Raw genomic sequence first — 22903 nt, 5'->3', positions numbered from 1 at the left:
AATGCCTGAACAGGCTTTTGGTGCCCCCGGGGGCAAGGACAGCTCAGAATTACAGTCGTTTTAGCTTTTTTTGCTCTTTAGGTGGCTTGACTGAAATGTAAGTAAATTCATTGTTTAAAGGACGCTTGCACACATTTGATCCCCCCTCCCTTTTTTAAAATTGATATCTATCTGGATGCAAATGCTCGGCAGCAGAGTCACATCCACTCTCAGTCACATCAAAAGCCAGTGCAAGAGCCCTTGCTTTCCTCTGGTGGAAAATAAAAGGCACAATTAAAATTTCATTTTGCATTAGTGTTTGCATTCGCTCAGCAAAACCGACACATTAACTCATGTTTGAGAAGCGAACATAACAATAATGAGACTGGGAATGGATTCTCTGTAGCTTGTTCAAACAGAACTGCAGGAATGAAGATACTGTAAAATGGCAATTTCAAGCCTTCGGGGATATTATTACCTTTTGGCATCGGTAAGCAAGCAATATTAGTATTACCTTAATATATACCTCAGGATCAAATCCTGTAAGTGCAGCACAAATAATTCAGCTTGGCAAGGGGTCAACATGGAAATGACAGAATGGCATATCAATCAGATCTCTATCCAGTGGTTTTTTAGGCATCCAAAAGAAGAAGTACAATGCCCATATACCTGTGCTTATTTTTTGCAACCTTATAAGCATCATAAATCCAGTCCCTTAACTATTCATTGTTAAGCACCCACCTGATCACTTTGGCTTCTTAGGTCATTGTTTTCTCAACGGACACATACAAATTTCTGTTTTGAAGATTCATGCTGAGCAGTGCAAGAGAGCCATGGCGCAAGGATAAATTTCTGGCAGTGGTGATGATCCTCTGTCTGGCCCACAGACCTAATTAGGCTAGCTAGGCCTCCCCATTTGGCCTGCAAGACCATTTTGGCCAAGCCACACTCACATACTTGACATGGGGTGTATAAAGATGTGGCTCAGCTGAAAAGGGGCTTTGCAAGCACCACAAATCATCTGATTGTCAGTGCCTGCAAAGCACCATTCCCCTTCCCCACACGATTTGATTTCAAACCACACAGGCAAATGAAAACTGGTCACCTGGTTTCACTGTGATGTCAAGTCACTGACAGATGGGAAGCCCCACTCACCTGTCAAACTGGGCCCATGTGAGGTGGGGGGGTTAAGAGTCTAGCCTGTTGGCTAGATCCAGTTTCCCACCCCTAGCCTATGAAGAGTATTTGGAGTCCTGATGATAGCTATGCTTAGGTTGTCCAGCTAGCTGGGAGGTAACCAAGCAGTCAGAATGTTTGGGCAGATCGACCTTGCAGCAAAGATATGTACAGATTAGCATGTTGCTCAACAACTCGGCAGGAGCCTAAAGAGAGTTTATATGCTGTGGCACGCTCCTTGCTTCAACTTAATGGAAATGATAGACTACTAGTTGACTTCAGGACAGTACATCTTCACACAGTGCATAGTTAAACCATGGAACTCACTCCCACAGAAAGCAGTGATTGATGACAACCAACTTAGATGGCTTTAAGACTGGTATGACAGATGACACCTGTAGCATCAATTTCAGTTCTCCCAGATTCTCATATTCTCAAATGCCAGCTCCCTCGGCCTGAAAAGCAAGATGAACTCTGCGCCCCATAGTCGCCTTTGACTGGACTTAACCATCCAGGGGGCCTTATATTTTACCTATTTCCAGTCAGCTCTCCGCATTTCTGCAGCAATCAGCATTAAAAAAAAAAAATCAATCCTTTTTGTATGCAGCTTTGACTAATATACATATTTTGCAAGTGGTTTTCCCTAATGTAGTGGATACTATAAGAATGCTTTGCATTTCCACAACAGTCTGCAGCATGTAGATTTGCTGGGAGCCAGAATAATTCACCTTAGATTTATGTGAATCCACCTATAATAGTGAAAGTCAGTTGATTTTTAGCACTCACGTTGGCTCTGAAGCCCAACCTACATTTAAAGCAGTATCATAGCACTTTAAACAATCATGGCTTCCCCACCAAAAATCCTAGGCAATGTAGTTTGTTAAGAGTGCAGTGATCTGTTAGGAGATCCCTATTTCCCTCACAGAGCTACAGCTCCCAGAGTGGTTTTACAATTAATCCCTCTTCCCTTCTTAAAATACTATGATACTGCTTTAAATGTATTGTACAGATGGGTCCTCATTACATTTTTCTTTATCCCTGCTTTCTGTCGTCAAAAGTATGAGAGACATGTAGTGACTGAAGTGAAATATCCACCCCTGAATTACTGGGAAATGCTCACTCACATGTCTCCGGTACTCTGATTTCGTTCTTCTACATGGCAGAAAATTAACCTTGAGAAAAATGGCTATTCCATGTAGCCCTCTACTCCACAGTATACTATATGTGCTAATTCCACATACCGTTCTTTGAGATTACATGTGGTCCCAAGGTTAATGACTTGCCTTTGGATCATAGAATCGTAGAAGAGTTGGAAGGGACCCTGAAGACCACAGTGACATGAAGGTTCAAACCCCACTTCTGCTATTAACTTATTATGCACCTACGAGCAAGTTGTGTCAAAAGGCCTAAGGCTGCAATCTGCAACATTTTCCTGAAAGCAAGACCCATTGAACTCCATGGGAATTGACTTCTTAGTATAAAAATGCATGGCCAGTTTCCTACTTAGGTTGTTGGATGAATTGTGGCCCACTTCACGGTGTCGATCAGAGGTGGGGAACTGAAGGGCTGGATTTGAACAAGGCCAACCCTCCAAGAGTCCAATTCCCATAGTGACAGGACCAAAGGTAGAAGTGGGTGTGGCTAAAATACACGGGGCTGAAGACAAAGGGAGAAAAACGATAAAAGAAGAAATGAAATGAAAAATTTAAATCACGTCTCTGAAAGAAGTGGGAGGGTCGCTAGCAACCAGGAAGTCTACTGACATCTACTGGAAGGAAATCAAGTCTCAGAAGAAGAAGAAAAGAATATAGTAGTACAGGTTTGATACACCAAGTTACGGTAGTCCATTCCCCTGCCAAAAGCAGCAGAGACATGGGTGGAGGAAAGGCACCAAAACCAAACAGCACCTCAATTTCATCCAGATTCAAGGTGCTAAATGAACTGTCAAGCCCCAGCTGCAATCAGGAGCACACTGCATGAGCCGTGGGATGTTCCCTAATGTTCTAAGTGCAGGTGACATTAGGTGATGCTGGATGATTGACAGTTGTGGGAGGGCTGGAGGGTTTCCACTGCTGGTGCAGACAAATAAAATAACATACATGTTAACTCAATTGTTAATGACTGTTAACAAAAGGGGAAAAAACACAGTGCTTAACATCACTTCCCTTTGTGACCATTGCCTATTACAATTTTTTACAGTAGTTGTATTTTAACTGTCAGTCAAAGCAGTCTTAGCAATCTAACCAAATAGTAGATATGGCAATGTTTTAAAAACTAGGGGAGGAAATATGAGGCTAATGCCTAATTCTAGGATTTCTATTAATGTAATTTTTCCATAACCATTTATTCATTGTGGTTGATCAGAAGCGTGAAACTCCACATTGCGAATCACAAAGGAAACCAAATTAAGAAAGCTGCCCAGCAAATCTGTGTCGGTTTGACACTGAAAGAAAAATGCAGGCTTTACGCCGGCAGCACATTTAATACAAACCCAAAAGGCATATCTGAATCATTTAACCTTCAGAATTCGAGAAACTGCTTTTGCCAATGGAATGACCGAGGGATCAATGTAAATGCAGTTATGATGCACTAAAGGAAATACGACCCTCGCGTGGCCTGCATTTCATGCTCCATCTAATTTGAACCTCCTTCCTCTGCCTCTTGTGGCGTCTCTCCCAAAGCAGAAAATGAAATTGGATTCAGGGTCAGGAACTCAAATGCATCCTGAAAGCCTGCCTAAGCAGCAAAAGGCTCTGCAATAGACAGCAAGGTGGGACTGAGCCAGATTATGGTTTCCCCTTTGAGCCCACTCACCACAAAGGAATCAGCTATGCCTGTATCTGTGTCAGCAGGTTCCAGGAACCCTCTTGCTTGAGAGATTTTGTGAGTGATCTGTGAGTTTGTTTGGGCCCTGGGTGAGAGATGGGAGGCTGAGAGGTGCTGGGCATGCCGGAATAAGGATTTTTATATCCATATTTATTCATTCATCATTTGTATTAATGGTTTTATTGTGCATTTTTGTAACATACTGTTTTGTTTTCTGTACGCTGCTTAGATATATTTTATGAATTAAGTGGTACAGATGTCTAAATAAAATACATAAATAAGGCGGCCAAAAGGTGTTTTGTCTTTTGTCTCTAAATCATCCCTCCAGTGGTCTGCACTTTGTACCCTTCCTTAGATGTCTGTGCTTCCTGAAAACCCCATGACGTCCTCACCTGGGCTTTCTAGGAAGCTCAGAAAGATTGGGAGGCTGCCTACTCCTTGCCTGACAGCTGTTTGACATTTTCCTTTTAAAGAAATCTGCATGGAAAGCCTTGGCTAAAAATTACAAGGAAGAAATTCCCTTAAAAATGAAATTGGTGAGTGCGCAGTCACAGGTTCTCAGTAGACAGCTTCCCCATGTTCCAGTTAAAGCTCTGAATGAACCTCTCCCATGTGGCTCTGAGTGGTGATGTTTTTTACAAAATGGAGAGAGAATGTACAGTATTTTGAAGCAAAACAATGAAGCATAGAGGGGCCTTCACACTCTGCTTTTATGATCACGGAATCCACAGCAAATTATGCTTTTCTTCCCTCCCTACATTAAAGTTGATCAGGCCATAGAGATGATAGATAGATAGATAGATAGATAGATAGATAGATAGATAGATAGATGATAGATAGATAGATAGATAGATGATAGATGATAGATAGATAGATAGATAGATAGATAGATAGGATAAAATTTGTGCACAGGTATCCACAGTGTTTATTTTTACTGGGCCATCTGCAGGCATAGCAGTGTATGTCCATACATCCATCTCTGTAGGAAAAATTTAATCTGTAACCTCATTTCAATTCTATTTTATAATTTCAAGTCCAAACTATGTTAAATATGTAGCTTGACATTGCATGATTCTTTTTAAAATTTTAAATAGCAGCTGCTGGGAAGGGAGTTGAGCAAGATTGGACTGCAGTGAGTGAAACAAGCCAACTTCAAACAATGGATTATAAAGTTGGCTTGTTTCAACATAGTTCATATTAGCTGCAGTTTAGAAGCAAAGGTCTCTGAGCTTCTAGGTGCCATTTGAATGGAGAGAAAAGGAAGGGGTATGCAGAATCAAGGGTCACCACTGCCATAATAAACCGTAGTTTCTTGTAACATGCAGATGTAGCCACAGTACAGTTTTTCTGTGAGATTCTTCCAAAGTTACCTCCTACTGAGATTTCTCTGATGGGATTGTTTACATCCCATTCAGCTGCTACTTAGTTTTTAAAAGAATCACACAAACCCAGACTATACACATGCAATTTGGCCCCCAGACCATATGAAATAATACTAATAATACATTCAAAACCAAACAAGACAATCTCACTTGTTAGCTAAAATTTATATTTAGATCTACGGTGTATGTTTCATGCAGCATTATTTAAATGAAGTGCATTGTTATGCAGTTCATTGCTACATATATGAGACAAAGAGTTCAAGACTAGAAGTAACCTCTTGTCTTTGTGAGTTTTCTTCACATTCACATAAGCTGGACCTTGTAGGGGAGGTCTCAGTACTTGAATAGTTGGCACTGTGGTGCTGGATCCTGGCTTCATAAATGCAGATTGGCATACATTATATGTTCCAATGTTTCTCCCCTCTCCACAGCAGAGAACTGGCCAATAAGAGCCACCAGAAACACCTGTGCATAGATGCCAACTCCATACAGCTGAAGTGTCTTCAGACCACCCACCCCCAAAGTCTATTGGGGCTGAGCACCCCCCCACCCCCATCTTGAAGGTCTGTGCTTCATGGTGGTGGGCCTCACCAGGCCTCATTGCAGCAGCAGGTCTCACTAGTCCTCACATCACACATCACATATTTGCATGACAGCACACTGTGCATCATGTGTGTGACATCACACACGCATAACAGTTCCTCCCCCCCCCCATGTTGGGCAGAACTCAGTTTCTGGGCCTGTGTGAGAGCCTTGGGGAAGGAGAGGCTGAAGCAAGACTTAAATCCTCAGTGCCCTTGGTGGAGAGACTTTATTCTTTCACTTCTCATTGGAAATAATTATCAGTCTTTAACTGCCCATAAGTGAAAGACGATCCCTGATGGGTGAGGAAAAAAGGCAGAAACTGCAGCCTTAGTCATATTTACTGCTACCGGCATGATGAGTGTGTGTGTGTGTGTATGTATGAGAAAGATCAAAGATTCTTCAATGCATAAGAAATTATTTTAAAAAGCCACCATTTATGAGAAATCTTTCATCTTCTTAGATATTTTTACAAAGTTTTAGTTGAGCAATTCATTTTGCAGCTCTACCAGCAACACTAATTGCCATTTAAATTAAACATTCTGTAAGACAGGAATCAGGAGAGGTGAAACAGATTAATACAGTCTCTTTCATTTCAGCCTACAAGGAAAAGATGAAGGAGCTGTCGATGCTTTCTTTGATCTGCTCCTGTTTTTACCCTGAACCTCGAAACCTGAACATATACACATATGATGGTAAGTAACTTTCAGTGGATATTCTTTGGTTTAGCAAAGGATTCCTTGGGTTGCCTTTTATAAGGGGTGCTACCCCACCCTTATATAGTGTGTGTGTGTGTGTGTGTGTGTGTGTATTCTAATGTCTGTGGCAGCCCAAGAAGCCATCTGCATTATCTGTTGCCATTGCTCTTTTATCACAATACTAGCACAATATTGGGTTGAAATGTTTTAACTTTTCCTTTACAGACATGGAAGTGAAACAGATCAACAAGCGTGCCTCTGGCCAAGCTTTTGAGCTGATCCTGAAGCCGCCTTCTCCAGTCTCAGAAGCACCACGGACTTTAGCCTCTCCAAAGAAGAAAGATCTGTCCCTTGGAGAGATCCAGAAAAAGCTGGAAGCTGCAGAGGAGAGGAGAAAGGTATCTAGCCACTTACTTCATGGTCAAAACATGTAACTGGGAGGAGGAGAAGGGATCCATTCAAGTTAATCTACTTGCAATCCATGTTATTATTGGCACCAAAAATGGTGAAGGAGCACTTGCAAGTTATACATTGCAAAAATGTTGTTGTTGTTGTTGTTGTTGTTGTTGTTGTTCTTCTTCTTCTTCTTCTTCTTCTTCTTCTTCTTCTTCTTCTCCTCCTCCTCCTCTTCCTCCTCCTCCTCCTCCTCCTCCTCCTCTTTCTCCTCCTCCTCCTTCTCCTTCTCCTTCTCCTTCTAGTACATTCCAAATAGGAAGCTGCCTTATACTGAGTCAGAACATTGTTCTATTTATGCTGATTCTAAGTTGCTTTCCAGAGTTTCTGGCAAGGGTCTCCCTCGGCCCTACCTGGAGATGCTGGGAATTGAAACTGTGAGGAAAGATGCAATTCTTCATTGCTTTCCTTAACACACAGTGCTCCACATTGAATCAATGAGCTGCTTCGTTTGCAGAAATCTATGGTCTGTGTCTGAAAGCAGATGGAACTGTCACTTAAGAATAACCAAGCATATGACTGTTTCAGTGCTGAGCGGACATGGCTCAGTGATACATGCTTTGCATGTAAAGTATCCCAGGTTCAAAACCCAGCATCTTCCAGGTTGGGCTAGAAGACCCCCCACCCTAAAATCCCAGGCAATACTGAGCTAGATGGACCATAATCTGATTTAGCATGACTGCTTGCTGAGAACATTTCCAGTTGTTGCAGCATGAAAAGGGGCCTAAGCTGATGCTAACATTAAGTTCTACTATGGCACATTCATTTCTGCAACCAGGCATCTTAAACCCCTCTGGATTTCTGTAACCTAGTTAAGATATGTTCTTCAAAGATACAAGCTCTCTTAACAGTCTTGTGACACTTTTAAGACTAGCAGATTTATTTTGGCATAAGCTTTTTGTAGACCAGAGCCCACAGCATCAGAAAACATATGGTAAATCTATTTGTGTCCAAGACTCCCATGGGATTCCTAGTTGTTTTGAGTTCTTACACTGTCCCCCAAAGGCAGAAGTGGGAAACAACACTTCAAAATGAAGTTAGACACATAGGAGAGCTAATATTGTGTATGTGTGTGTACTATTGCTGTTACTGCTACTACTATGCTTTAAACAATTTAAATGTCGCCTAACTGCAATAGTCTCTAAGTGGTATACAGGAAATACAATTCAGAAAAGGTAAAAATCAGTCCCTACACGTTCAAGAAATCAGTAGATCACTTGCTTTTTCACACATCCCAATCTTGTACCTAGTTTCTCATTCACATTCCTCCCCACTCAGATCAATAGCACTCACCTGTGTACAATTGGTATCAAGTTTACACCTGAAGACTACAGGCTTGCTAGCAGGTTACACTGAGCACAGGTGCAAGCCGTCTCCACACAAGTACAAATGGTTGTTTGGAAGAATATGCGCTTGTTGATTTGGACGGCTCCACTGTTGTGTACACAGACTGCACACTCAAACTATACAAGTGAATAACTGTACAAGTGTACAGCTCAACTTTTTGTGTATACATATTGTTCTCTTGTTTAATGTAGTGTGTGAACTCCCTGTCATGATACCCATAAACTATTTCAGATGTCATGATAACCATGGCTTATTTCCCCTGCCATTTCCACCTCTGTCATAATTAGCTACAGTTTAGCTTGTCATCTAAACCCTGAATAGAAGCTGTGGTGGTGCTATGTGGTTGGCTGTATCATTATTAGCACCAGTGCCTGTAGTAGTATTTATATTATTTCACATCCACCCCTCTCATTTTCAAGAACCACAAATGAAATCCATCAAATATATGCTCCCCAATGCACTAAAAAAATGTATCTGAATATCAGTGGAAGACAGAATTCATGCCATAGCATCTATTGCCCAGTCCTTCCCCAACTGAGTATCCTAAAAAAAAAATTGGATAGCTGTGGCTGATGGGAGTTATAGTCCAAAAAATCTGGAGGGGATCACATTTGGGGAAAGTTTCTATAATCACTGGACTTAAAATACTTTGCTTTTAAAACCTTGGAAGCTGGTTTAACAGCTAAGATTGAGTTGTACAGTAGGATCTTCCTTAGCCAGAACATTAATATGAAAATTATATTCCAAAGGGATTCATATTCTTAGTAGCTTTTGGATTATGGTGCAGAAATTACATGTGATCCTATTAATGGATTTGCATTTGTGTGAAAGGTAATTGGGAAGCCCCTGCTGTTTAACATTCCATAGAATTGGGGATAATGTTCACCCTTTTAAGCATTCATGCTGTCAGCTGCTCAGTGGCCATCTTTTGCTTGTTAATATCGCTCACCATAATGACTATATGCGAAAGAAGCTTCCACCTAATCATCAGCAAACTCTTCTCTGTTACAGCAGAAGGGCAATGCCATCCGATTTCCTTTTCTAGTCTGTGAATGCGGAAGCTAAATAAACCTTTATTTTGAACCTTTATTTTAAAACAAGCCAGTGGGAAGGGGAGGTGTATGCCTCCTCCTTTGCTTCTTACTTAAATATACTAGAAGACTGTTCATGATCTCCTTCTGGTAGGTTCAGAGTTCTCAATGCAAAACAAGCATCTTTGCCCATAACCCGCTCTCTCAAAGTTTGTGTTTAATCTTAGAATTTATTGATCTCAGATAGAGAATACAAACTTGCCCCACTATATAGGTACATGCATAGCTATGCTCAGATTCTTTTTGACTGTGGGGAAGAATACTTTGGGACTAGTTTAGGAGCTCATTCCTGACTCTGCAGTTGATCTGCCTCGCCCAAGCCACTAGTAAATTCAACAGTGTGGTGCATTAGCTCAGTCATGTGAGCAGCTCAGATCTTTCTGAGATCTTCTGAAGTGGAAATTGGCCCCTCACAGTCGGAACCCATATTAAATCATTAATACAAGCAAGATAACACACACACACACACACACCAGTCTTAAAAACCACTAGGCATGCAGTAGCTGATGGAACATATTAGTTCTCTCCTCATGGTGAGCTGGCTGTATTCATTTCCCATACCATGTGCAGGATTTTATTGTTTTCCTGCCATATTTAATGAGCAAACTAGACAAGACAGCAGGAGATATAAAACTGGAGCTGGTAAGTGAGAGTAAATGCAATTATCATGGAGCGGGGAGATAGAGTAACTGTATGCTTCCCCTGAAGGGCAAATAACAGCTCTAGGGAGGATGTGAATTGTAATAAGTGCAAGAGGGAAAGGGTTAACTCTTCTCCCTCCAGTGCCATATTCCCATTATCTTTCTCCTTTTGAAAAACTGTAGGGGATTTAATCATGGACTTCTCACTGCCTTATATCACTGGAGCCCAATTCACATTTGGAGTAGTTAATGGTGGTGCATGGTGTGTGTGTGTGTAAATACACAACTGAAGTGGTGTGTACACCAGGTGTGAGGAACCTTTGGCTCGCCAGATGTTGCTGAACTACACTTCCCATCAGTCCTAGCAAACGTGGCCAATAATCAGGGCTGATGGGAATTGTAGTCCAGCGATTTCTGAGGAACCAAAGGTTCCCCATACCTGTTGTATGTAATGGGTAACATATAGACAGCCATTCAATGTACGTGCAATTTCAAGCAGATGTCATCATCTGACACCAGTTCACAGGCTGTGTGAATCATCCCCCAGCTGACAGTAAAGGCCAGCTTCAGGACACAAAATAACCTTGAGAATTTGGGTCATCCCTGTATGCTACCTTTAAATATTTAATCAATATGTAGATGAATAAAGTTAAATATGGAAAGTGTCTAAGAGAGATTTTTAAATGCAGATAGTTTTGTCCACCTGTTCAAAACAATCCAAACAGTGATGTAATAATACCTGTATTAAGGAGGAAAGCCAACAGTTAACTTCAGTGGGGAAGGGATGGCCATTGGCTTTTTGCCTAACAACATGCAGCAGAAAGAAGAGTCTTATAAAACTCAAAAGCTAGCTCTCTGTTTCTGTAACTTTTAGTGGGCGGTAATCAAGACAGTATGCTACCGCTAAAGTATCCAAGGGTTATAAACACATTCCAGCTCTTTAGTTAAGAATAATTACTTTCGGTAACTCCTTGGGTTTGAAGCCAGATTAAACAACAAAACATTTGGGGCATGGTGAAATCATGAATTCCGTAGGATATGGAGGAAATGTGAACTTCTGAGACAATTTGCAATCAAGTAAACAAATATACATAACTTGAGTGAAATACAAAATGCACAGGCTGTGATCTAGCAGTGGCTCCCACCAGAGGAAGCCATTTCTGTTGATTTCTCTGCCTTCTGACAGCTCCCATTGCCCTTTCCCAAAATAATGTACTCCAGAGGGTAGGTGAACCCGCTGAAACGATATAAGATGTGGTGCTAGACTGCAGAATGAAGGGGTAGTTGGTGCATCAGAAGCATAACTCCCAATCAAAATGTAGTTTTTAAAGCAGCCCATAAAATTTGCCTACAATCCCATTGAACAACAAAAATAGAATGGCAGAATATTTGGAGGAGGTTCTGTTAGTAAGAGTGCTGCTCAGGGATTCATGTTTGTCAGATGCTCTCAAAAATTATCAGATATTTTTATTGGCATTTCAGACCAGAGGCGGGAGACCTCTGACCACACACCATTGGACTACAACTCCCATGATCCCTTATTATCCATGGCAGCTGTGGTTGATGGGAGTTGGAGTCCAACAGTGTCTGGGAGGCCACACAGCTTCACCATCCTTGCTTTAGACAAACTGAAGTTCACATATTATCCTTCCAACCTTGGCTGAATGCTTTTCAAACAGACTATCCCCTTGGATCTCTTTCTTTCCCCTGCCTTTCACAGTCCCAGGAGGCTGTGGTGCTGAAACAACTGGCGGAAAAGAGAGAACATGAACGAGAAGTCCTTCAGAAGGCTTTGGAGGAGAACAACAACTTCAGCAAAATGGCAGAGGAAAAACTGATACTGAAAATGGAACAGATCAAAGAAAACCGTGAAGCTAACTTAGCTGCTCTTATTGAACGCCTCCAGGAGAAGGTAACCAGGCTGAGATTATTTTAGGAGGGGGGAAGTGGTCACCGGTATTTCAATATGCATGATGGGCATTGTAGTCCAAAACATCTGGACTGAATTCATGTGGCAGTTTACTCCATTTCCCCAGTGTTTCCCTAACTATTCATTTCTGCATTGTATTTGAATGTTCACATGACGTAAAAAGCACTTCTGGAAAACTAAGGGAATATAGTGCATGCTTAGTGCTGATTTCCATGTTATTTGATTCCAGAAAAATCCATTTGCAGCCCCCTAAACCCAGAAAATCAGGGGAGTAAAGTGATGTAATTTGAGGTAGTATGCCAGCATACGGTTCTTTCCTGCTGTTTTCATGGGGGAATCATGCAGGAATAGAAGATGTATGTGCAAAAAGAGCAGGGTAGCATTTGTTGTCCTGTCAAACCACACCCACTGGTGTGAATAAAATTTAGCACAACGTGCCAGTTTTATCACTCAGAAACCCACAGTTCCATAATGCATCAGGTACTGCAGTGCAAAAGGAACGTCAGAAAATGGGAGAGAAGTGCAGAGTATTATAATTAGAAAAACTAAACCAAGATGCTGTGTGTCTTAATGCAGCCTGGAGGGCACCAGGTTGGTAAAGGCTGCCCAGGTGCTAAAGGCAAAGAGAGAAACAGCCAAAGAAAGCTGCGCAGGCATGGGCAAAATGCCCTCTCCTTTCCCCAGAAGGTGTAGGAAAGGGACCAAAGGCAGCAAACATGCTTTCAGCTGATTTCCTGCCTCAGCCTAAAGGTGACTTTTGATGTCCCAGAGATGTCATAACTTACTTTCAGACGGATTCAAAAATAAGCGTGCAAAGATGGCATGTGGTGTGGAAGCACAATCATGTCTGCTTACCTCCCACCCTCTCAGGTGTGCCTAGCCTGACTCTAATGCAGGGCACCCAGCTCCCACCAGGCAGCATGACCAATAATGAGGATGGGAGTCCAACAACCTCTGAATCAGTATGGAGAAGGCTCCTCTAGACCAACTACCTGTCCACACACTGGACATCATATTTGGTAGTCGGCGGTTCGAATCCCCGTGATGGGGTGAGCTCCCGTTGCTCAGTCCCTGCTCCTGCCAACCTTAGCAGTTCGAAAGCATGTCAAAGTGCAAGTAGATGAATAGGTACCGCTCTGGCGGGAAGGTAAATGGCGTTTCCGTGCACTGTTCTGGTTCGCCAGAAGCGGCTTAGTCATGCTGGCCACATGATCTGGAAGCTGTACACCAGCTCCCTCGGCCAGTAAAGCGAGATGAGCGCTACAACCCCAGAGTCGGTCACGACTGGACCTAATGATCAGGGGTCCCTTTACCTTTTTTATACCCACTTAAGTACCATTTATGTTGACCCATGTTAATGACTCCAGAACTTCATTGAACCTGGAGGACAGGACTCTGCTCCCTACCAAGCACAGCTGCTTCACACTTAAAGGGTGGCCCAAACCCTCTTTCTGTCTCCATTCTCCAGTTCCTTCTAATCCAAAGAGGAATGGAAAGGACAATTAGTTATCCTAGCCAAGGAGCATGGGTTATATTCTGCCTCAGAGGTGGGGAACCAGCGGGCCTCCAGACTACAGTTCCACATTATCTCTGATCATTGCCAATGCTGGCTGTGGTTGATGGAAAATGGATTTGAACAACATCTGAAGGACTACCACAGGTTCCCTGCCTGTTCTACCTAGTTTAAAATGCTTCTAATATCCTTGCTTACTTTGCAGTACATGAAACCAAATAATGGTTGTCTTCTAAAATTCTTTCTGGAGAAGGAAGGTGGAGGTTAAGTGTTTCCTGTTTTTATTTTTGTTTTTATTTTCTTCCTCTTAGGAGAGGCATGCTGCAGAGGTCCGCAGAAACAAGGAGCTCCAGGTGGAACTGTCTGGCTGAGCCCAGCAGTGGAGAGGGTGGGATAAGTCCCCACCCCTCCTCCAACTCCCCTGCCTATATTATTACAGATCATGAGATATTAGTATGGGAAATGTATGACACGGTTTAAAAAAAGAAGAAGAAGAATCAAGAACTCAATAGAAAACAAAACAAAAAAATAAAACAATGCAGTTTTTGCAGAATGATTTGCTTGATGTTTAAAAATAAAACTTGGATCTTATTTTGTAAATACTTACATTTTTGTTAAAAAATACAAGTATTGCATTATGCAAGTTATTTCATAATCTTTACATGTCCTGTAACAGGCTTTTGATGTTGTCTATTTCCATTTGGTTGAATTTGTTAGATCTGTTCCTATGAAGTTCCCTGCAGCAACCTCCATGCATTATAAGTGAACATCTAAGTCAGTGGAAGGTCTATGGTGCTAGAGTCTAGCCATTGCTTAATTACCTAGAAAGGTTTGCGATCAATACACTTCCTTAAAACAATAAGCAAATTACAGGCATTGGGACTTGACAGAGCAGTCCTGAAACACCCCCCTGAATCATTAAGCAGTCACGTTTTAATTACAGCCTCAGTGCTCCACTAAACAACAACAAAATTGCAGTGCACCACACATCTCTTGTTACATCTCTACACAGAAGTCAGACCCCATCAAATTCAATGGGACTTAGCACCCATTGGAGAAGGTAAGAAAAGGCTGCAGGCATAAACACACTTACAAAGGAGTAAGCGCCACTGAACACAGTGAGACTTACTTCTGAGTAAACAACCACAGCGTTGTGCTGCAAATTAGTATTCACAGGAACAATTTCTTCTGCCTTTTGAAGAAAAATGCTTCTGTTTTTCAAAGGCAAGTGTCATTGACAAGGAGGCAAGCAGAAGCAAGTTTTGACTTTTTAAAAAATAGGCATTACATGCAGCTGAGAATGACCAATCATATATCTGGCCAAAAGAAGCTTATGGGTTTGGGGGAAGCTGGATTTAAAAATAACTCAAAATCTGCCTCTTCACCAATGAAGAAATTATTTAACTTGAGTCGAGAAGCTTTTAAGTGTAGATGCTGTGACCTGTTCTATTTATCTTAGGCCACAGTCCTGCCCACCATTCCTAAAATCAGTGGGGCAACCAGGTGCACTTTTGTGGGAAGGATCCAAGCCTTAATCTAATCTGTTTCATTACGGTACAAGATTCTCTGTAGGACATTTTTCATCCAGACTCAACAAGCTTAATCCTGCTGACTTCTCCTCTCCTGCCTAGTTTTAAAAAGATACCAAGAATGACAAGGGCTGAAGCAGCAGGAGTGACTAGGAGCCAGGATGCTTGAGCCAGGTGTGGCATCACCCACCTGCTTTCCCCATAGAGCTGCCAGTTTGAAGTTGTCCCTCTCCCTCCTGGGAATTGCTGCCTGCATAGTCTACTCTTCATTTGTGCTATTTTTCCTGTATGTCATTGTGAGCAAGCTGTGATTAATAAAGAATTGGGGTTCTGTGAACTGAAAAAGGACTGGTCTGTTGACTCACTCATTCCCTTCTCCTAGCGTGAAAAGTGTCGGTCCATATAAGCTAAGTGTGTGGAATGGGGAAATTTATGTTTCATTTGTCCATTTGTTTCACTTCATATCCCCAAGCATTTTGACTTGCCTTTGTTCATTGGTTGTGATTGTTTCTGTGTGGCATTTTCCAACCAACGGGCATCTCCCATCCAAATGATACTGGGCATCAGACCACCCAAATTTCAGATTGGGTAAAGAGTCCCCGTTTTATAGGCGATGAAAGGCTGGGGGAGGAAGGCGGGTGCGGGGGGGTGTGATGCGCACCAGGTGTCCGCCGTGAGGGCAAGTGACATCGCCACGCCATCCACCCACCCCTGCTCGCACGGACGGTGCCCCCGGACGCTCGCTGCATGGGCGGCAGGCTACTAGGGACAATGCTGCAGCAGGTGGCTAGCGACGCCCCTCAAAATGCTCGCCACGAAGTCCTGAAGTCCTGAATCACTTCTACAGCGCCACGAGACTAATGCTTCCATTTAATCGTCTTATATTTGAAGTAGCGGCGTATATAGTTCAGTGATAGGCCATATAACTTTGCATGCAGAAAATTCTGTGAAGTGCTGGGAAAGACTCATTTGAAGACTGCCAGTCACAATCTGAGCTAGATGGTCCAGTGGTATGACAGCTTCCTGTGTTCCTATATTTTCAGTCAGTCCTTTGTTAGCTGTTTTTGGATCACATCTAGTGTAACGAAGCAGTGCACACATACCTGTCAATTACCTGGAAAAACTGGGACATCCTCCCCTACTGTGAGAATACAGCAGCCATTTGGGGCACCTTACTCTCATGTGATTTTGGGCCAAGTTCTTGCCCCGAAAAGTGCTTTTTCCAGGTCCACAATCTCACATGGGTCACATGATTCACATGGGATTTCAGACTCAGAAGATGGTGTCCCAGATTTGGGCCATGTCATATTAGAGAGTATGTACATGTACACATGCACACAAGAGGGGAGAGGGAGAGCTGAGTGAGGGGAAATCATGTATTGAACTCTAGCCTCCGATCTAGCTATAGCTGGAAGCAAATATTCAGACAACAGTTGAGGGCTGTGAATGTGAGTAGATATTCCCATTGGCATCGAAAGATGCATCTGTCTGGGTCAACAGCAGAGAGCAGGGGCAGCCAAGTACACTTGCCCCAGGCCTCAGAGGGCTAAGCTGGGTGGGGGGCTCTGACAGGGACCAGCTGCTTTTTTACTGGAGTTTTATAACTGTATTCTAACATGACTCCCAACTCAGACCCCAGACAAGCTCTGCATGGGCCTGGTCAACAGAGCTTAGATGAGCATCATGATAACTGATCAGAAGCACATTTCCACGGGCAACACCACACAGTGCTGTGCCATACTTTCAGAATCTAGTCTCAGGCTGAGTTCTCTGAAATCCTATGCCTGGATTGTGCCTCTTCAAAACTGGAAAGTGATCTTGCATGAGCGAATGTTCCTCCATCCAAAACCAAAAACCCAGACTTAGAAAATTAGCAGGTTGCAAAAGATTCCAGCCACCACCCTTCCAAGATGGCGAATTTGCAACTCAGTAACCTCATCGCATGACCAAAGGTTACATTCAACTCAGAGCAGAGAACTATCATTAACCCATTTAGGAGCTTAGAGTCCCATAGTATGCCACTGTGGGGGGAAACCATGTTAATCCTTCAGCAATAAGACACAGGCATTTTCCATTTCTGTGTGAATTAAACAATTATGCTTAACATTACACACATTCAAGTCATGCACAACCACGCATACACGTGGTGCTGGAAACCTGGAAGTGGGGGAGAGACCTGAAGAGCAACAACTGTGCCTCCGGCATGTGAGGAGACCCTTCCTAGAGGCCAAAGGGGACGTCTCCTTTGGGCTCTGCATACAGGCTCCCCATGAGCTAAAGGCACTCCCCACTTAAGTTTATTTCATTTATGTGAGCAGGGGGCCAGAACATAATACCCAAGTAAGTGGGGAGTCACCTGTATTTCAGAAATGCAAACAAAGAAACACAGAAGCACCTAAAAGGGCATAGAACAACAGGATGTATTGTTTTCTCCACACATCCCAGCTCCACATACAGAGTGGGAGGGAGGGAAGATTGGGCATTGGAACAAATACCACAAAAAAATTCTCTGTTAAGGCTAAGAGAGAAACTGTGAGAGCTGCAGCGTTTTCAGTGGCCTGGACTCTCTTCATTACCTCATCTGTTGGCAACTGTTAAATCCTTTTTTGCAAGATATAATATCAGACGCATACATGATGCAGATTTCCCAGAGATAACTGTGGATCTCTCTTCTTCTACCTCAATTTATCCCTGAGCATCTTCCAGAAAACCTGTAAGAGGCAATTCAAACATCCAAAACTAGCAACCAACCAACAAACAACAAACACTTATATTTGCAGATCCTATTAATGCTGTAGACTTTTCTTAAAACACCCACCCACACACACCAGGGCATCATCTGATTTCACATTACATTTCTGAGGAACATGTAAAATCCTAGTTTATCACCAGAGGGCAATATAGGATCATTAAATATGAAGAAATTGCTTTTTAAGGAAAATCAGACAGAGGGAGCTGTGAATTGGCCAAAGCTGCGTCATTCTTGGGGTGAAGTTGTCCTTTAATGGTGATGAAGGATTATCAATTTTGCAGTCTGCTCATAGGAGTGTATGCGCTCTGCTTGCATATTTGTAAACAAAGCAAATATTATTTTAAAAAATGCATGTACACATACAAAGCACATTCTTTCCCTCAAATAATCCTTGACACTGTAGTCTGCACCTCACAGAATTACAATTCCCAGCTGCCCTTAACAAATTCATTGCGGCGAAGCAGGGTGGGTATGTGTTTTGAATGTGCTCTAAAGGCACCGTGTGTATGTCACCCTAGTCTCCACAGCTCTCTTATTCAATGGAAACTAAGCCTTGTAAGTGCTGTTTTGGAAGTTCCTAGCTCTTAAAAAGGAAGAATGCATAACAATAACATTAGCAGCAGCCCCAAAGCGCGTTCAAGAAGCCCTGAGCTTCTCATTCTCAGTCTATATCTCTCTCTCTCTCTGAGGTGATTCTTTTTCTGGTAAACAGTAATAACAATACACTACAAGCACTGACCATTCCCTATGTGAATTATTTCAAGATCGTAATAGTCCATCTATATATCTATGAATGGCCAAGTTAGAATGTATTTGCATTTTTGGCCAAAATGTTGCTCTATGCTACACAGGACTAGAACCTTTCTAAAGAATAGCCCCATTCAGGCGTTTGACAGGAACTCATGGAGGGAGATATAGGACTGCACACACTGGCCTCACCTTCAGCTTTGCCATCCCTTCATCCTAAGCCCTTCATACGTCGAGTGGGAAAGTCTGAAGGGAGCATTTCAACAGGTCCAACCAATTTGTCTTTAGAATCCTCAATCACATGGAGGATTCTGAGCGCATTCAGCAGAACACACAAATAGTCTGATGAAAGGCGTAAAATGAAGCTAGATCACCTAGCCTGTGCTTTCAGAACAGGAATGTCGCCATGCATCTAAAAGTAAATTACATACAGATCAGCGTTGATCTGTTGAATGTCACCCACACAGGCTGATCTGCTCCGCCCATCTCCCCACCAACGTGTTCAAAAGCAGGCGTGCCAATATACCCTGCAACTGAATCATAGCAATTGCTCATGTAGTTGCACAGAAAGCTCTAGCAGCACTCGAATAAACCTGCCACTCATAGCCCTCCACAGAGACCGGAACCACAATAAGACACAGCACTCCGGCTCTTTGAACTTTGTGTGCCCTGTTGTGTTCAGCACACGCTTGCCAACCTAGCTAGCGGCAACGTGCTGGGGCTGTGCATCATCCTGTCACACACCACTCTGGAGAACGTCTCGTTTAGGTGATGTTAGCTTGAGACAATGGTAAGAGCACCAAGTGAGCTGGAACTGGGAGGAGCTACTGCAAGTCAAGTGACAGATCAGCTCGCATTCACATCTGATGTGAATCGTCTTAACAAAGTCAACCGGACGGCTGTTTGCAAGAGCTGCTTCCCTGTTTAGATTTGTTGTCAAGCCGAGTTACATCTCAGATATTGGCTGGGCCCATCCACTGGAAGGAGAAGACATCTGTTCTGGACAGCTGCTCCTGCAATGCTTCTTCCCTACAAATACACACACCCATTTTGCCATATGTTGTCAGACCCATCTCGATAATATGCTGGCTCCTCAACATGCAAGGTCTTGTTGGAGCAGACTGCTTTAAGAAACATGCTGTTAGAAATGCCTTTTCTTCTGAGCTTCAGATAATTGTGTTCTCGCATGCAAAAACACTCACAAGTACACCAGCTTGTTTTGCTTCCATCACATATCTCTAGCTAATTCTTAATAATAATAATAGACACCTTGCTATTATCTTGCTGTAATAATTTATCACCGTCTATATCGATCTTCCTTGCACCGTTATTTGTTTTGCCAGAAATGCATTTCATCCCTTCTTCCCCACCACCAGCACCACTTTTTATATCTGTTTGTTCATCGCTGCTGCTCTTTTCTCATATTCGAAAGGCTTTGAAAGAAGAAAAGTGGGAAACTTTCCCACTTGTTCTAACAACTAGTTATGAAAAGAAAACACAGATTTCTCAAGCATAATAATAATAATATAGTTCCTAAACCTATGACTGGTGAACATAAATACCATGTCTAGGCTCTCTCTTCAGTGATCCTCAGTTCATCTGAGTTATGGGTTTAGTCCTCAGTAACAATCCAATCTTCACACAAGTGGAAAGAACACAATACACCCACAGAAAAAAAATTCTGCTACCGATCAGCCTTACCAGATATACAATAGCCAGCAACCAGTACAGTTGTTCAGTGGTAAATCTTAAAGCAAAGGCGCTCATAATGATAGCCCCCATAGCTAATTTCATGCATACCAATTAGCTGTGTAATACCTAATTTATTAGGATTAGCATGACTTCTTCAATCCTGTGCATAACTCCTGGAAGTCAGATCCAATGAACTCAGCTCAGCTTGTAACAGACATGGAGTTTTAATAAAAGATGTTCAGCCAGCTGAAATCCACCTTCTAACTTTTGATTTGCAATCAGTGTGGCAAGGAAATGATACCATTTAAACTGCTAACATGAACTATGAACCCCAGCAAAGAAAAGGAAGTAAGTACCCAGCCTTATTCTACAACTTCCATATATATAAATATTACAAATGAAATCAACAAGCTTGAGCACCTCATTATTATCTCATTCATTTGCCAAAACAAAGAGAGTGCATCAGTTACCCAGGTGCTTCGATAGACAATGCCCTTGCTTCTGCTCTGAAACAGAGTCCTGGAGCTGTGACCCTCGTTGTCAAGATGTGAATAGATGCTAGGAGAGGATATATTTATTAACCTTCCTTCCTCATGTTTGTGAGTTCTGCAGAGTGCCATCTCTTTGCAGCTTAAAAAGAAGCTTAGCTTTTCTGTTTATAACCAATGCTTTAAGGAGACTGGTATTCTCCTGGTAAAAAAGCTAAAGGCATCCCTGACAGTTAAGTCCAGTCGCGAACAATTCTGGGGTTGTGGCGCTCATCTCGCTTTACAGGCCGAGGGAGCCGGCATTTGTCCACTTCCGCAGACAGTTTTTCTGGGTCATGTGGCCAACATGACTAAGCCGCTTCTGGCAAAGCCAGAGCAGCACACGGAAACTGTTTACCTTCCCACCAGAGAGGTACCTGTTTATCTACTTGTACTACGTGCTTTCGAACTGCTAGGTTGGCAGGAGCTGGGACAAAGCAATGGGAGCTCACCCCGTCATACAGATTAGAACCGCCGACCTTCTGATCAGCAAGCCCAAGCAGCACAATGGTTTAAACTGCAGCGCCACCTGCATCCAATTCTCCTGGTATTTCCCCCTTAAAATAACAATTAGACAAACAGTCTTGTAAAAGGTTAAAAAAACCTTTTCTCACTCAGAATACTTGTTGAAGAGTAACAGATACAGCAGCTTTGTTCAGACAGGCTTAAAATGGTAATTCAGTTACAAAGACATACTTAAAGGTAAAGGTACCCCTGCCCGTACGGGCCAGTCTTGACAGACTCTAGGGTTGTGCGCCCATCTCACTCAAAGAGGCCAAGGGCCAGCGCTGTCCGAAGACACTTCCGGGTCACGTGGCCAGCGTGACATCGCTGCTCTGGCGAGCCAGAGCCGCACACGGAAACGCCGTTTACCTTCCCGCTAGTAAGCAGTCCCTATTTATCTACTTGCACCCAAGAGTGCTTTCGAACTGCTAGGTTGGCAGGCGCTGGGACCGAACAGCGGGAGCGCACCCCGCCGCGGGGATTCGAACCGCCGACCTTTCGATCGGCAAGCCCTAGGCACTGAGGCTTTAACCCACAGCGCCACCCGCGTCCCAAGACATACTTAGGTCTAGCTTAAATGTAGACTGAGCATGCAGCTCAAACTTTGCAGAGAGAAAACTCTGTGAGAGACACTCCTACCGTGAGCTGACAGGAGGACATATTTTCTCCTACTTGCCTGGGAACTTCCTCTTACTCTTTCCATCCCTTTCATCACCAAGCTAACAATGTGAGAACCATACTGGTTTCAGACAATTTAGCACCCAGCCCCAGTTGTAAGGCACCTTAAGCATGGCTTTAACTCCTTTGAGGCATACCAATGAAATGATGGGTAGATGGATTGATTGATTGATTGATTGATTGATTGATTGATAAAGGGGAGAGGGGCTTTATAGAGCTTTCCAGTGAGGGAATTTGCCAAGCAAAGATGCTCCTCTTTAACCAGGCCTTTGGCTGATGCACATCCAATGTCCTTTTAAAAAGGGGGGGGCGGTATTGGGTTGTTTTTGTTTTCATTTTGATTATGTATTTTGTGTTTTTATATTGTGATCTTATTCTGCAAACTGCCCTGAGACCTGCAGTATATAGGGCAGTATTACAAAATAATAATAATAATAATAATAATAATAATAATAATAATAATAATAATTCCACAGCTGTGGGGCCATTAATGCAAAGTTTCCATCAGTTTGATCTTCACTAGTTAGTAATGGACCAGAGACCAAGGCTTTTGATGGTGATCTTTGGGCTCCAGTAGGTTCATATGAGCTATTCATACTTCATGACAGATGAGTGCCTCAAGAGGCTTGGCAACCAGTATGTGACGCCAAAAGGTTGGGTCCTAGCTATCATGAGGAACTAGCAGGATGAGGGGACAGAAGCCATAGCCAGTGGTGGAGCTAGCAGACCCATTCCTCAGGTGCTGTAAAAATGCAGCTACAGCCTGAGAATCCCCACTACTGCTGCCGCCGCACCCTTGCCTTGGGAGCACAACTTCAGGCCTGCATAACCAATGAAACTATTGAACCAATAAGGA

At 42.9% G+C, this 22903-nt stretch overlaps 1 protein-coding gene across 1 annotated transcript in view; it reads left to right on the top strand.

Annotated features, from left to right (window-relative positions):
• The window catches only part of STMN2 (stathmin 2), a 31445-nt gene extending 15953 nt beyond the window's left edge, over positions 1–15492 (top strand). Inside the window, exons 2-5 of the mRNA XM_083449882.1 lie at positions 6545–6640; positions 6869–7041; positions 11896–12087; positions 13930–15492. Of these exons, the coding sequence (XP_083306008.1) occupies positions 6545–6640; positions 6869–7041; positions 11896–12087; positions 13930–13989 (521 nt within the window). The 3' untranslated portion in view covers positions 13990–15492. The remainder of the gene's footprint in view (positions 1–6544; positions 6641–6868; positions 7042–11895; positions 12088–13929) is intronic.
• Positions 15493–22903: the final 7411 nt, after the last annotated feature.

The sequence above is a fragment of the Podarcis tiliguerta genome, assembly GCF_965153285.1.
Source record: "Podarcis tiliguerta genome assembly, chromosome: 7".
NCBI lineage: Eukaryota > Metazoa > Chordata > Lepidosauria > Squamata > Lacertidae > Podarcis > Podarcis tiliguerta.
Note: the sequence above shows the minus strand (reverse complement) of the source record. Positions and strands in the feature narration are given on the sequence as shown.